The 14,543-nt window shown below is 57.1% G+C and overlaps 1 protein-coding gene across 1 annotated transcript in view; it reads right to left on the bottom strand.

Moving 5' to 3' along the window:
• Nucleotides 1-14,543, bottom strand: part of TESC (tescalcin) — a 45,388-nt gene that overhangs the window by 5,675 nt on the left and 25,170 nt on the right. Inside the window, exons 3-6 of the mRNA XM_025889446.2 lie at nucleotides 6,094-6,174; nucleotides 2,065-2,204; nucleotides 395-456; nucleotides 185-292 (exon numbers count right to left, since the gene is read on the bottom strand). Coding sequence (XP_025745231.1) covers nucleotides 185-292; nucleotides 395-456; nucleotides 2,065-2,204; nucleotides 6,094-6,174 — 391 coding nt within the window. The remainder of the gene's footprint in view (nucleotides 1-184; nucleotides 293-394; nucleotides 457-2,064; nucleotides 2,205-6,093; nucleotides 6,175-14,543) is intronic.

The following is a 14,543-nucleotide window of genomic DNA, read 5'->3' as shown; positions in this document are numbered from 1 at the left end:
CCCTGCTGACCCTGTCCGTCCCCAGGCCGGAAATCCCCTCCCAGCCACTGTCCTAGATTGACGACAGTGTGGCGAGCCGATGGCCTGGGGGTCTCCCCTCATGGCCTTCCAGAAGCCAGCCGGGCAAGGCGGGGCAGGGGTCGGTCGGGGGCAGGGGGTCGGGGGTTCCAGGGACACGGCTCACCATCTGCCCCACACATACGCTGGCTGCCTCCATCATGGCCCCGTCGGCGATGGAGCGGGCCGACTCCTTCTCGATGTGCGGGTTTCCGGAGAGCAGCTCCTCTACCACCTGCCGGGCGAGGTAGACACACGGTGACCTCGGGCCTCCGTCCGGGCCGGGGGCGGGGAGGGGCCAGGAGCCCTGGCCGGCGGGCGGAGGAGCATACTTTACATTTCGATATTCTTCCAGGGTGATGCGGCCGTCGCTGTCCGAGTCATACATGTGGAACAGAACTGGGGGCGACAGGGGGGGGGGGGGGGCTCGGTCAGACGAGCCGGGAGGGGAGCCCTGCGTCCCCCTGCTTCCCCAACCTTCTTGCTCAAAATGAGCGAAAGACATCCATAATGTAGGGGTCAAGGGCAAAGGCCGTGGGGTCAGACTGCCTACTTCCTGGTGGGTGACCTCGGGCAAATGACCCAACTTCTCTGAGCCTCAGCTTTCCCATCTGTCAGATGGGAATAACAACAACAGCATCTACTTCTGGGTGCTGCACGGGCTCAGGGAACCACAGAGCTGGTGGATCAAGACCAAGGATCCCTGCACACTTTGAGCACAGAGGGGACACTGATGCAAAGACAGAGCAATGTTATTTCAAATTGTCATTCTCAGGGCACCTGGCTGAGCCCCACGTTGTGTCATGGACCCCACTGCCAACATTCTGGCCTCCGGCCGGTCTGAGCCGGCCCCCCGTGAGCAGAGGGGAGGGACACCAGCACCTCCTCTGGTTAGTCCACTTTGTGTCATTCGCTTTGCCCCTTGATGGACATCACTCTGCATCGGGCAGCCCAGGAAGAGGCCAAGAGCGGAAGAGAAGGCAGCCCCTCCGGCCCAGCAGCTCAGCCTGCAGCTCACCAAGTCCCCCACACTGCCACTGATCCAGCATGGACCGGACACCCCGGGCAACGTGCGGCAAACATCTTCACGTCTCAGCCACACGTGACCCCATGAGGCGAGGCTGCCCTGAGCCCATTTCACACACAGAGAAGTTAACATGTTTGCCCACGGCCGCCCCGTTAAGGGAAGGGAAACTGGGAGCCCCCACGACCTCTGACCTGGCCCTCAGAGCAGGTGGGACGCTGGGCCGACACTGGGCTGCCCCCCTGGTCCGGAGCACCAGAGGGGGGCCTCTGGGGCCCCCAGCCCGGACAGTTCCCACCAGCCCTCACGTACGCATTCCAGAGCTAAATACGGCCCAGTCCCCATGTTTACTTGTTTCCCCTAACAAGCCTGGGCCTCCCGGTGGCCTACGGTGGGATGTCAGGAGTCCTGGGAAAGTCTGCACGGAGCAGGGACATGTGACGCAGGCCACCCTGGGACCCCATGCTGCTGGCCAGCCCGGACCACAACCAAGCAGGCTCCAGAGCCCAGGGGGGCTCTGCCAGAACAGATCAGCCAGAGGCCTGTCTGGTGAACTTGGCGTCTGAGGCAGCTCAAGGACGAGGGAAGAAACAGGTTCACGGAGCTCCTCCCAGGTGCCAAGGGCGCGCGCTGCCTGGGTGACCTCACTGAGCCGCAGAACCAGCGTGTGTTCACAATCAGCACCCTGTGTCCCGGTTCAAGGTCACATGGCTGCTCAGCAGAAGGGGCCCGATGGGAGCCCAGGTCTGTCTGAACCAAGGGCCTTGCTTTTTTCACATCCCCTGAGAACTCCAGCCGCCACGGCACAACCTGGGGGCAGAAACACCCCCCGGGGGCCTCCGTGGGTGCTGTCAACTGGGACGGACCTCCCAAAGGACGTGGGTTGGCGTCCCCCGGCCCTCCCCTCCACACTCGCCCACCCGCCGGCTGCAGGGGCGCAGGGGGACCCAGGGAGACGCGGCCCGGCCCCAACGCACACGCACATCTCAACTTCTCTTTCCGGCAGAGCTGCACCTGCTCCTCGTCCATGGTGGTGTCGATGGGCCGGAAGTAGGACATGATGGTCAGGAAATCCTCAAAGTTGATCTCGTCAGCCAGGCCGCTGGACCCCTTGCGCAGGTTCCTACGGGAGGAGAGGGGAACACGTCGGCAGCGCATGAACCCGGATCCTGCCCTTCGCCTGCGATGCTTTGGGGAACGCGGCCCTTCTGGGCCCACGCGTCGCCCGCGATGGCCGTCTCAGCCTTGGGTTCCGTTTCCCAGCAACCTGCTTGCAGGGGCGCCAGGGCGGGACGGGGGTGCCCCCGGAGGTTTAGCCCAAGCCCAGTGCTGCCATCCCAGAGCTCACCGCACGGGGGGCCGGGGCGAGAGCACAACCACGCTGCCGTGGGTGAGGGCTCACACGTGGGGAAACCAAGGCACCGAGCAATGCAGTAACTCATCGAGCCACCTCTCCTGACCCTTTCCTTCGGATCCGAAGCTGGCCAACCGCTGTCCATGGCCCAACCCCCGCCTGCCGCTTATTTTTGTCCAGTCCATGGAAGAAGAAGGGGTTTTAGGTTTTTAAATAGTTGAGAAAATGTTTGGGGGGAGAAAAAAACCCCAAAGTAATAATAGCATCTCATGACAAAATTTCACAAAAATTACATGAAATTCAAATGTCAATGTCTTTAAATAAAGTTTTATTGGCACACGGCCACACCCATTCATTTAGCCGGCGTCTGTGGCTGTTTTCATGCCACCACGGCAGAGCGGAGCCGCTGTCACAGACTCTACATGGCCCATGAAGCCTAAAATATTTACTCTGTGGCCTTTTACAGAAAAAGTTAGCCGACTCCTGCTCTCTATCAAGCTGTTTGCAATTCCGGTAGTGATCAGCTCGGTAGTGCTGAGTCACTGGTTTACTGCCAAAGTGCAAAGTTTACTGATAACTTCAGATCTTTTAATAAGTCAAGGCAGGCTCGAGGTTGTCCCTAGCAATGTGCTTTGCAGAAGGTGCCAGGAAGGGCCCACGTTCCAGGCGGGGCTCCAGCAGGGTCCGCCTCGTGGCTGCATGGTGCCTGGCGGCAGACAGCAGGGGCTCAGCAAGTGGGCAGCTTTCATTCCTTTTGCAAAGATGCCCAGTTTAGAGCAATCTTTTTCATCCTTAATTTTCTAATGATTCTGTAAGGAACGGAGCCCTTGGAGGTGGGGAAGGACCCTGCTCACCCTGCCCTCCATCCACAGTCCAGGTCCTAAAGGATCTTAGGAAGCAAGGCTGACCCTGGTCTTTCTTGAGAGGAAAATTCTGTCTCTGGGACACACTCCAAAGTCCTCCCCCCACCACTTCAGGACTTCCGGGACAAGAAGCAAAGGATGTGGGGACACCTGGGTGGCTCAGTCGGTTAAGCATCTGCTTTCAGCTCAGGTCATGATCCCAGGGTCCTGGTTTCAAGCCCCACATCGGGCTCCCTGCTCAGCGGGGAGCCTGCTTCTCCCTCTGCCTGCAGCTCCCCACTGCTTGTGCGCTCGCTCTCTCTCTCATACAAATAAAGAAATAAAATCTTTAAAAAAAAAAAAAAAGTGAAGGATGGAGAAGAGTGTACAACAGCCTCTGAGCTGCAGGCCCCAAGCTGTTCTGGGGCAAGGCTGGGGGAGTCCTTCCTAAATCTTCCCCTCTTCAGAGATTTCCAGGCTGCCTGCCCACTCACGCACCTGCCACGGCCTACCTCAGCCTCCACCATCCCCAGCGGGACCAGAGGGAGCTTTGCAAAATGCAAATCGCACCCTACTGCTCCCCAGCTCCAAGCCCTCCAGAGGCTTCAAATCTCAGGGTAAGCCTCAATCCCTCCCCCTGCTCCCCCAGGCCCCAGAAGGTGGGTGTTGGTCTCACCATCCACCCCAGGCCAGCACACCCCCTCCTGTCACCCTCCACTCCTCAGGGGCCCCCAGAGGTTTGGTTCGACATCCACCTTCTGGACACTCAGCATTCCCTGACCGATTAACATCCCTCCCCGCCCCCCTGCAGGCAGCACTGCACCTGCCCAGTCCTCCGATGGCTCTCAGACCCTCCAGGTAAGTGGGGGGGCGGGGTATCTCTCCTGCCTCTGACTGGCCGCCCCCAAATCCAGTGGTTGCTTGTGTGGGCCCTGCCTTCCTGTCCCCTAGCCAGAGGCCGCAGCTCCAGCCTCAGGCCCACACCCCACCCCCCAGGCAGAGGCTCACGGACAGGAGCCCAGCAGACACCTGAATGCCACCCCGGGAGCTGAAAACACAGTTCCTGGAGCCGTGCCCAGTTCCCAAGGGTGACAGATGAAAGCCAAGCTGCGACCCGGGGTCAGATTTGTTTTAAGAAATAATTACATACAAAGGCACAGATTTTGCATTTGAACAGTATGCACCTGTATAACCCACACCCCAGTCAGGACCCAGAACATTCTCATCTACACCAGGAGCGCCCTCTCTCCAGTCTGAACACACTCCCTGCTAGGGCAGGGGGAGGCTCAGGGGACCAGCCTGCTAGGCCCCAGGAAGCAGCTGGTACCAGCAGGGCCACCCTAGCTCACCTCAGGCTGTGGGAGCCACCGGCCCCCCCAGCTGTGCCCCACAGAAGGCTGCGTCCCCGATGCCTGGCCAGCTTCCCAAGGGGCCAGATCTGCGCAGAGCCTTTTGGAAACAAGCCTCACGGACACGTACAGGCAGGTGTGGGCCCATGAGGCAAAAAGAGCATTCCAACCCCATCTTCACCACAGACTGTGTGCCATCCTTCTGGCAAATGTGACAATTGTCCGTGCAGATTCCTCTGGTACCGGCTGCTCACCTCCAACCCCAGGCCCATCCTTCCCTCTGTCCTCTCTGCTTCCCTCCCAGGTGTCACAAGGCTGCCTGCTGCCCTCCATCTCCCCTCAGCAGCCCTGCCTCCAGCCTGGGGGACCACAGTACACCCCCTCCCGGGCCTCCGTCCCCCACAGCTCACCGGCAGCCAGAGTCTGCGATCCCCACCCTGCCTTAAACCCGTCAGCGCCCCCCGCTGCTCCTCCCAGGTTGAGGTCAAGAGCCCTCTTGCTGGTCAAGGGGCTGCACGGTGCAGCCCTGCCCTCCCTACACCTCTCATCTTGCATGGCCTCTCCAAGCTCTGGCCAGACCTCCTTTCTGCCACCCACACTTGCTCTACTTTCTTGTGCCACAGGGCCTTTGCACATGCAGTTCGGGCCTCCCAGAACACCTTTTCTCTCGGCTTTGCCTTGTTAACTCTTGGTCAGCCTCTCAGGCCTTGCCCTACAAGCAGGCGTCTGCATCCTTCAGGGCAGCTGAGGACACCTACCCTTACCCACGACCAGGGGAGGTTCAGGGAGACTCAGCTTCTTGCTTAGGGCCACACAGCCCTGGCAGAACCAGAGCTGAGTGGCTCAGACTCACAAACTTGAAACCCCTCTGGGAAGTCACCACCCATCTTCTGGCCACAGCACGCCTGTTCCCTTCCTTCCTCTTTCTGCCAATTCTCCCAGTTTCTCAGCCATCTCTGTAGACATGGGGGGCAGGCCTAGGGCCCTGGCAGCCTGGGGAGGGCGTATGCCACCCAACTCTTGATAGAGCCTCAGACACAGCGAGTCCCCATGCAGTCACACAAGTCTTTCACCTCCAACAACGCTGGACATTTGAGGGCATGAGCTCTGGCTGGAGCCTCAGCTCTGGGACACTGTACCACCGCCTGTGCCTCAGTTTCTCTGCACGTCAGGGTGACAAGCAGAATGACAGCCAACTCCTTAGTGCACATTGTCCCAGTGCACCCTCAGCAACCCTGAGAGGCAGACACTATTGTGACCTTCATTTTCCAGATACGGAAACTGAGGTAGCCTCCAAGACGGCGCCCAACGATTCCGGCCTCCTGGCACCCAGCCCCTGGGTAGTCCCCTCTCTTCATGTGGGCTGACCTAGCGACTCCCTTCTGAGGAAGAGAGCTCAGCAAAAACGAGGGGATGTCCCTCACAAGAGTAGGGTGGTTTAGGGCTGGTTCAGGGACAAAGACGCACCTGTTGTCGAAGAAGGCATGGACGATTTTGGATCGGATTGGGTTGAGCTCCAGGTCAGGGACGTTGTTGAAGTTCTCCTTGCTGGGTCCCAGGAGGGAGAAGCACCGAGAAAAGAGGGGGGGGGGGGAAGCCAAGGTCACATGGCATGTTCACCACTTATCAGGCTGTATTTCTTAGTCCTGAGCAAGTCCCATTAGAAAAGTCCAGAGACAAGACTAGAACACACTGCATTGATCTGCCATCTGCTCTAACCTTGGACCACTAGGAGCTGGGAGGATCTGAAGGCTCCAAGACGCTCTGTGTCCTGGACATTCACCCCCAGAAAAACGCAGACACACAGGATGTGTGCCCCCTTATGAGGGGTCAGAGGCCACCTGAGGCCCATCACAGACCCCGGTGAGGAGACCCTGCTTTGGCCAATCTGGAATTGGGGCCAGCAGGCTGTTGGCCTGGAGATTGGAGACAGTCTGGCAAGTCCTCCACGGGTGGACTGGAGAGTTAGCATGGGACCCGGCCCTTCCACGCCTACAAATGCATCCACGTAAGAACTGGTACACGGCCGGCATAGAAGCATTATTCGTAACAGCTGCACAGCGGAAACCTCGCAAGCGTCCGTCACCTGAGTAGACAATTCGTGGTCCACCCAGACGATGGAGTATTATTCATCCATAACAAGGAAGGAAGGAAGGAGGAATCCACGCTGCAACACACCTGAGCCTTGAAAACATTACATGTGCTGAGTGAAAGAAGCCAGGCACCCAAACTACACAGTGACGGATTCCATTTACATGAAATGTCTCGAGCAGGTGGATCCGTAGTGACAGAATGGAGACCAGGGGCGTCCAGGGACCGGGGGAGTGGGAACGCTGGGGAGGGACAGCTAAGCGGACCAGGTTTCCGTAGATGATGATCAAAAGATTCAGAAATCGACTGTGGGGCTGGACGCACACCTTTGAGGGGACTGAAAGCCGTGGAATTGTACATTTTAATGGCAAGTTGTATGGTATGTGAACCCTATTTCTGTAAAGCTGTTTGGGGGAAAAAAAAAAAAAAGGTGTGGGCTTGGGGCAGAAGAAGGTGAATTTCAATCCCAGCCCCCGTGCCACTGGGCACAGGTGTCGCTGGGTGGGGGACAGACTGTGGGTCCGCAAGGAAGGAGGCCTTTGCCCACTTGACCTTCCCACAAAAAGCCATCCTTTTCTCGCAGAATCTGCTTCCTACTTTCTCTTCTGTCCCATGGACTTCAAGGGGCAGTGGCCTTGGAAGGGACCCACAGCCCAGGCTGGTAATCCCAGGGAGCAAGGATGCACGCCCAGGCAGGGGAGGTGGAAGGAGATCAGATACTTCAGATGAGTGTGTCCAGGGATGGGCTAGTCAACAGATTTGGGCTCAAAACTTGAACAAACGCATGCCGGGAAGGAGGCGGTACCACGTACACATAAACGCTGTCTGGGTTGGAAGCTTCCAGCAGAAGCACATGACTGACCCCTCTCCTGTTCCCCACCTCCCAGAAGGGAAAGGGGAGCCTGGCTCGGAGGCCCAGATCCCTCTGTGAGCCCACAGCCACCTCCACACTCCTTCCTGTCCGCCCCCTGCCCGCGGCTCCCGGTGGGGCTGACTTGGCGGGGGGGGGGGGGTCACCTGGCCAAACTCAGGAGCCAGTGTCCATGGACACCATGCTTCAGATTCCTCAGATCCCAGGTCTGAAGAAGGGGCACACTCAGAACAGTTGCCCGGGGTGATGGAATACTATTTGGTCATAAAAAGGATCGCAGGGTTGATGCACGCTACCATGTAGACGAACCTCGAAGGCAGGTGCCGAGCGGAAGACGCCGGACACAAACGGCCACATCTTAGAGGATCCATTTATCTGCGATGACCACAACAGGCCAATCCGTGGCAGATCCAGAGACAGAAAGCAGACTGTTGGCTGCCAGGGCTGGGGTGATAGCGGGGTTGGTGGCTAGTCGGCATAGGGTTTCATGGCAGGGAGGGGAGAGGGAGTGATGAGAAGCTCCTCAAACTGCGTACTTTAAATGGGTAAACTGTATGATACGTGCATTGTACCTCAATGAGGCATCTGAAAAATTTCCCTAAGATATGTCTAAAAACCAAAAAGCAAAGAACCATTGCACTATGACCCTCTTTGTATAAAGAGCACAAGATACCAGCGCTAACCTATGCAGCCCGAAATCAGGAGAAAAGTCAACTGCCTTCGGGGAGGGGGACCAGGAAGGGACAGGAGGCGGCTCTGAGGCAGAGAATGTTCTGCCTTTGACCTGGGTGTGAGGTCATGGGTATGTGCAGTCTGTAAGTTCCCCTCCCGGGGAGCTGACGTTTTCTCTGGGTACGCCGTCCTCCCCACCACGGGAGACCACAGACAGAACGCCCCGAGACCCCCACACGGGGACAAGTCAGGTCAGAGGAGCCACGTGGAGCTTGGGAGAGAATTTTGGGAGAAGGGAAAAGAAGCGACCCCCCCCCGGCTTTCATTGGCCAGGGTTCCGGGCTACCGCTAATCCGGCCTCGGTTTCCTATCTGTAAAGTGGGCAAGCAGATACCACAGACATCTGAAGCTTTCACACACCAGAGAGCGTGCGCCAGGGACCCTCATGTCCAGAGCACCATGTTCTCAGCGCCTTGCACAGCTGGGGGCAGCACAGGTGCTCAGTGAGCCGTGTGCAGAGTGAACAGGGGTGGTGAGTCTGGGCAGGGCTCAACTCCCCATCCATTCTGTCTTGAGCACCTGGCTAGCACCAGGCTCAGTCCCCCACCAGGACTTGCCCTGGGGTCCTTGGAGAGCATCAAACCTCAGCTGCACCTTGCCAAGCTCGGGAACAGGCTATCAGAGCTGTCCCCCAGAGCTGCCAGGAGCATCCTATTTGGGGACACACGTGGGACATGGAAACGGATCTGGCTAATTCCCCAGAAGGGAACAGAGGCCAGCAACAGGGAAGCTGCAGGTTCTAGGGGGCTGGGAGAAACCCGAGCCCCGTGATTGAAAAGGGGGCAAGAAGGGACCCACCAGCAGCCCTCTCCAGCCAGCATGAAATCCCACAGAGGGCCAGAGGGCTCCCTGGGGCTGACGGTGGAGGGAGGAAGGACCCCGCAGAGCCTGACCATGTGTGTGCAGAAGAAAATTAACAAAAAAAGCAGCCTGACCTCCCACAGACAGGGGCAGAGGTGAGGCGGATGCTGGGAATCAGGCTGGGGGCACAGGGTCCCAGGTCTGGGCAGGTGTCTCTGAAGCCCCGCTGCCCTTGCTCCCCGGTCCTCAAGTACCTGCTGGACCCACACTCAAACCTCAGCTTTCTCACACAGCCACCTGACAGACGCTCATTGCCTCAGTTTCCTCATCTGTGAATGGGGTGCAGACCCAGCACCGCCCACAGCAAAGGGGCTGTGAAATCAAGTACACCCGGGGCCGGCTCAGGATCTGCTCCTGACCAGGCACGTGACCCTGGGTAAGCCTCTTCAGGTCTTGGAGCCTCAGATTTCTCATCTGTAAAACGGGCATCACGGGAATGTCTGGGTAGTGTCAAGGGGTTAATGAAATTAATAAATTCAATAAATACACATACGGTGCTTCGCATACTGCCTGACAGACAGTGAGCTCTTCATTTTAAAATTATAACCATCAGGGTGCCTGGGTGGCTCAGTCTGTTAGGCAGCTGACTCTTGGTTTCGATTCAGGTCATGATCTCGGGGTGCTGGGATCAAGCCCCGCGTTGGGCTACGTGCTCATAGGGGAGTCTGCTCGAGGATTCTCTCTCTCCCTCTACCTCGGCCCCTCCCCTGCTCACGTGTGTGCTCTCTCTGAAATAAAACTTTAAAAATAAAATAATATTAGGACAGTAATAATAGCAGCTAACTCTCTGTGTACTCCCAAGGTGACAGGTATTGCTCTAAGAGCTTTACATTATTCTATAAGGCAGACACTTATCCCCATGTTAAAGATGGGGAAACTGAGGCAAAGGTAAAGAAACTTCTTATTGCTAAGAAGGATACTGACAGACAGACAGTGCACAGTATCTCTGGGAAGCAGATGCTAGGAAGACTTAGGTCTGGCTGTCTGGTCCTTGGGGACACCCCCAGATACCTGCCAACTTCCCTTTTTAACAAGTCAACTGCAGGCCTGAAGCCCAGAGCCTGGGAGAGGTTGACCACAGTTTAATGCCCCATAAATGCCAGTTTCGGTCTTATTCTCCTTCCTCCCCACCCGCCCCCAGTGCCCACTGGGCTGGTAGAACCGGCTCAGCCGCAGGTGTCCGGGTGTCCGGGCCCAGACCGGCACCGTGGGAAAGAGCTCTACTCCCCACGAGCCCAGGACTCTGGGGCCGGAGCTGATGTGTGGGGTCCAGGGGTCCGGCAATGCTGCCGTGGTGACCAGCGGGGAGGGGTCCCCCCCAGAGGCCCCAGGGGCACAAAACTTGCACACCTCCTCCTGGGGGCTAAGCCCCGGGGTTTAAAGACTCCCCCCACCAATGGCATCCAGAGGGCTTTCCCTGTGCCAGGCTGTGCTAAGCACTTTGCAAACACTGCTCCCCACACACCCATAACCCCCATTTTACAGGCGAGAAACTGAGGCCCAGGGAGAGAAGTGAGGAGGCCACGGTCCCACGGCCAGGAGGGGAGCTTTGAAGTGGGCTCTAACGGCCCCGTACACTTCCTCATACTTGCTACTTCTTCTGGGTTGTAGGTTTTTACTTGAAAGAGTGAAAACAACGGAAATCTTGGTTGGGGATCTGCCCGTCCTCGCCCCCCAACAGTCTCTAGAGGCCCCATCCGGGACCCAGAAAGAAGGCAAGCATCCAGCCCGCAAGGGAAGGAAAGACTAAGAAACCACCAAGGAGGGGCCCTTCCTCAAGCCTGCGGTGCGGGCTGGCTTCCGGCAGCTCCGAGGGCCTGCTCAACTGCAAAGCTCTCTCTGCAGGCTCGGGCCGCCCTCTGCCACCAGCAGGGTGTAGCCACCCAACAGCTGAGGACGCAGCGAGGCCCCCCAGGTCCCCAGCCCGGAATTCTGGCCTCCCTGCTTGCACTGGTCCACCCGAGAGGGGTCTTTACTCCGGGGGCTGCCTGCACGACTCTCCTGGACGCCCCCCCACCCTGACCACCCTTTAAGCAGGTGACATTTCCCACATGGGGGCCATGAGATGGTATGCACTGGAGAAACTGGCCCCCACGGGCACTCATGCAGGAGGGGCCAAACCTCACTTATCATGCATGGGTCTCCCCCAGGCAACGCTGAGCAACTCAAAGTGTGCTTGATCCCCAGACCAGCAATTCAGCATCACTTGGGGTTTGTGAGAAACACGGAGCCTTAGCTGGCCCGGAATCAGAGCCTGCGCTTGAACGTGATCCCCGGGGAACTTGTGGGACAGTTAAGGTTTAAGAAACACTAGGAAATCTCCAAATGGACCAGGCATTTGTTTCTCCCACCCACGTGCCTTTGCACAAAAGGTCTGGCGGAAGAAGCTGCGGGCCCCTTGCCGCCAGGCGAGTGCGTCCTCTGAAAGCCAGAGCGGCATCACCATGGCATGCCTCCCTGCCACATGCTTTCTCAGCTTCTCCCGTACCCGCGCCAGGCCCGGACCCAGCTGACCTCCCGACACCGGCCATGTCCTCATCACGGGGGAGCAACAAGTATTCCAGCACCTTCCACGGGCCAGACGCTGTTCTGGGTGCTGCCTCCAGCGGTGAACAGGACAGATAGGATCCCTCCCGGGATTCCAGCAAGGGAAAGAAGACAAGAGGGAAAACGGAGGGTGTCCGGCAGCAGCGAGCACCGCGCAAGCAAACCAAGCAGGGGCAGGATGGAGACCACGGGGAACTGCACGAGGTCTCAGAGGGGTGACTGGGGAGGGCCTCCTGGCAAAGGTGACGCTTGAGCAGAGACCAGGGTGGCAGGTTCTCAACCCCAGTGGCCACGTCTGGGGTCATTTTTGGTGTCATCCCGGGGGAGGGGTGTTACTGGCATCTAGCGGGCAGAGGCCCAAGATGTGCCCTACACCCTACAGTGCACAGGACACCGCCCCCCCCCACACACACTCTGCAGCCCCAAGGGCCAAAAGAAACCCCGCAAGAAGGAACAGTGAGTGTGTTCTAGAGCTCTGGGGCGGGCGTGGCAGGAATATCCACGAGGCTGGCGCAGATGAAGCAGGAGGCTGAGGGAGGTGGGGAAGCAGCGCATCCCACCGGAGTCTGCCGGTGCCTCTGCCTAGAGCCCCTTCCCTCGTCATCACACATGGCTCCTTCTGTCCTTTCTGCTCTAGCCCAAACGTGGCTCCCTGCCCCAAGGTCCCTCTCCCCACCACGGTCCCAAGAGAGGCACCCTCCATCCTGTTTCTTTCCTTAGCTCAGATGTAATGGACTTGCCTACATGCTAGTCACCTCTCGGACTCTCCCTCCCTCCCGGCACCCCCACACGCTCGCCCCCCCCACCCCCCCCCCCCCAACAGGAGCCCCCAGGAGAGGAAGGAAGTGCACCAGTCATTCACTCCAGCATCTGGGGCACCAGAACCAGCCACGGGAGGTCCTATCACCCAGGAAAGGATCTCTGTAAAAACTGTACATTCGAATACCTGCGAATTAGTCAAGTCTCTTTAGAAAATTTCATCCTGCTTTGGGGACATCTCGGCACCCTTCACACCCAAGGGGCTCCTGCCCGGCTCTGTCACCTGAGCGGATGGGACCGCTCACACCCACTGTCACCTGGAGAGCTGTCCAGGCAACTGAGGGTTTTTGTCAGATGAACGTGCACCATGCTAGCTGAGGCTTTAAAGGGAGGACTCATTAACTCTCGGACTTCTTTAAACAGTGACAGCAAAATGGCCTGATGATGTAGGCAGAGCCTCAACTCTTCACTGTCGGGAAGACTTTAAAAAAGAAAAAAAAAAAAAAGGACTTTTTTTTAGCTATCTAACAGGATAAAAGCAAAGTGACTGGGTTAAAAGGACTTACTTTAGAGAAAAGCAGTATGACCACTGTAGGCTTTGGCTTTTCTTCTAAGCAGGGAAGACCCTCCATAAGTAAACCCCTCCAAAGATAAGTCTTAGATAGTGAGGAAAACAGTTATTTGGGGGGTTCCAGCCTGTTTCTTAATCTGGAAGATGGGATAATGGTGTGAACTTCACAGGGTTCCCAAGACCCGTGGGACCAGGCAGGTGGGTGTGCAGCCCTGTGCCCGGCACGTATTAGCCCTCAGCTAACGGCAGCTGGGGCTCCCACATACATACTTGACTGTGAGCTGACCCTGAACCCCACAGGGCAGTGGTTAAGTGCTGCCAGGGGATGCAAAGCAGGACGCAGAGTCAGGACTTCTGCTCGGGCCTGTCGGGATGCTGCTCTGCCCTGGGCGCCTGGGTGGCTCAGTCGTTAAGCGTCTGCCTTCGGCTCAGGTCATGATCCCAGGGTCCTGGGATCGAGCCCCGCATCGGGCTCTCTGCTCGGCGGGAAGCCTGCCTCTCCCTCTCCCTCTGGAGCTCCCCCTCCTCGTGCTATTGCTCTCACTCTCTCTCTCTCAAAAAATAAAAAAAAACCTCTTGAAAAAAAAAAAAACAGAATGCTGCTCTGTACTTGGGTGGCGATCAACAATGCTCCCTTTTTCTCTGCCTTGTATGTCTGTGGCTCTGTTTACTCCAGGACTCACTCCACATTCGGAGGCCTGATGAATCTAAAAATATTTTTGTAATGTGGCTCTATCTAATCAGACCTCCTCCTGGCCGGCGTCACTTTGAAGGATTCCACGGCATCTATTTCTGGAGGGTGGTGAGCCGGCCACGGCGTGCTCAGGAAGTAAAATTTGCTGTTTAAGGCATTCACCACTTAAGTGGCCCCAACTAAAGAAAAAGTGCCAGAGGCAATTACTGTATTTTCCTCGTGATCTAAAATCCATATCTGTTTGGGGATTCACTTAGGGGAGGGGCTTCCCTGCTGGAAGAAAAGCCCTTGAGGACAGAAGTCTGCATGCACAGCATAGGTACCCGACCAGTGTGTCCGCTGACCGTTTTCTATTCAAGCATTTCTCCAAGAGGACTCAGAGCTCAGTACTTTGCGTCAGAGTGGACTTGGGTTTTGGGGGTCCTGAAATATAAAATTTAGGGGGGCAAGAAAGAAAAATGCAGCTTCAGGTGCTGGGCCTTGTAAGGAATGCATACAGAGTGGGGCTCTGACCCGGCAGCTCTGGGGCCTCAGGGTAAGGCCGTCCCCGGACATCCTCAGATCATTTTCAGAAGGAAAAGGGAACAACCAAACACGGGCAGGAGATGGTAGGTTAAAATTAAATCCCTTCTGGCAGTTCTTAGCTTGTGGGAATTTTTTTTTTTTAAGCTATATACAATTTATCAAAGTCACACATTCAGAAACTCAATTCTTCATTACTTTTTTAATACATCTTACAAAACTTAATAGTAGTCTATGTTTAAAGGCTGCAGGTGTAAATGGTCACTTTT

The sequence above is a fragment of the Callorhinus ursinus genome, unplaced genomic scaffold, assembly GCF_003265705.2.
Source record: "Callorhinus ursinus isolate GAN/ISIS: 27379988/994484 unplaced genomic scaffold, GSC_fseal_2.0 scaffold41, whole genome shotgun sequence".
Classification (NCBI taxonomy): domain Eukaryota; kingdom Metazoa; phylum Chordata; class Mammalia; order Carnivora; family Otariidae; genus Callorhinus; species Callorhinus ursinus.
Note: the sequence above shows the minus strand (reverse complement) of the source record. Positions and strands in the feature narration are given on the sequence as shown.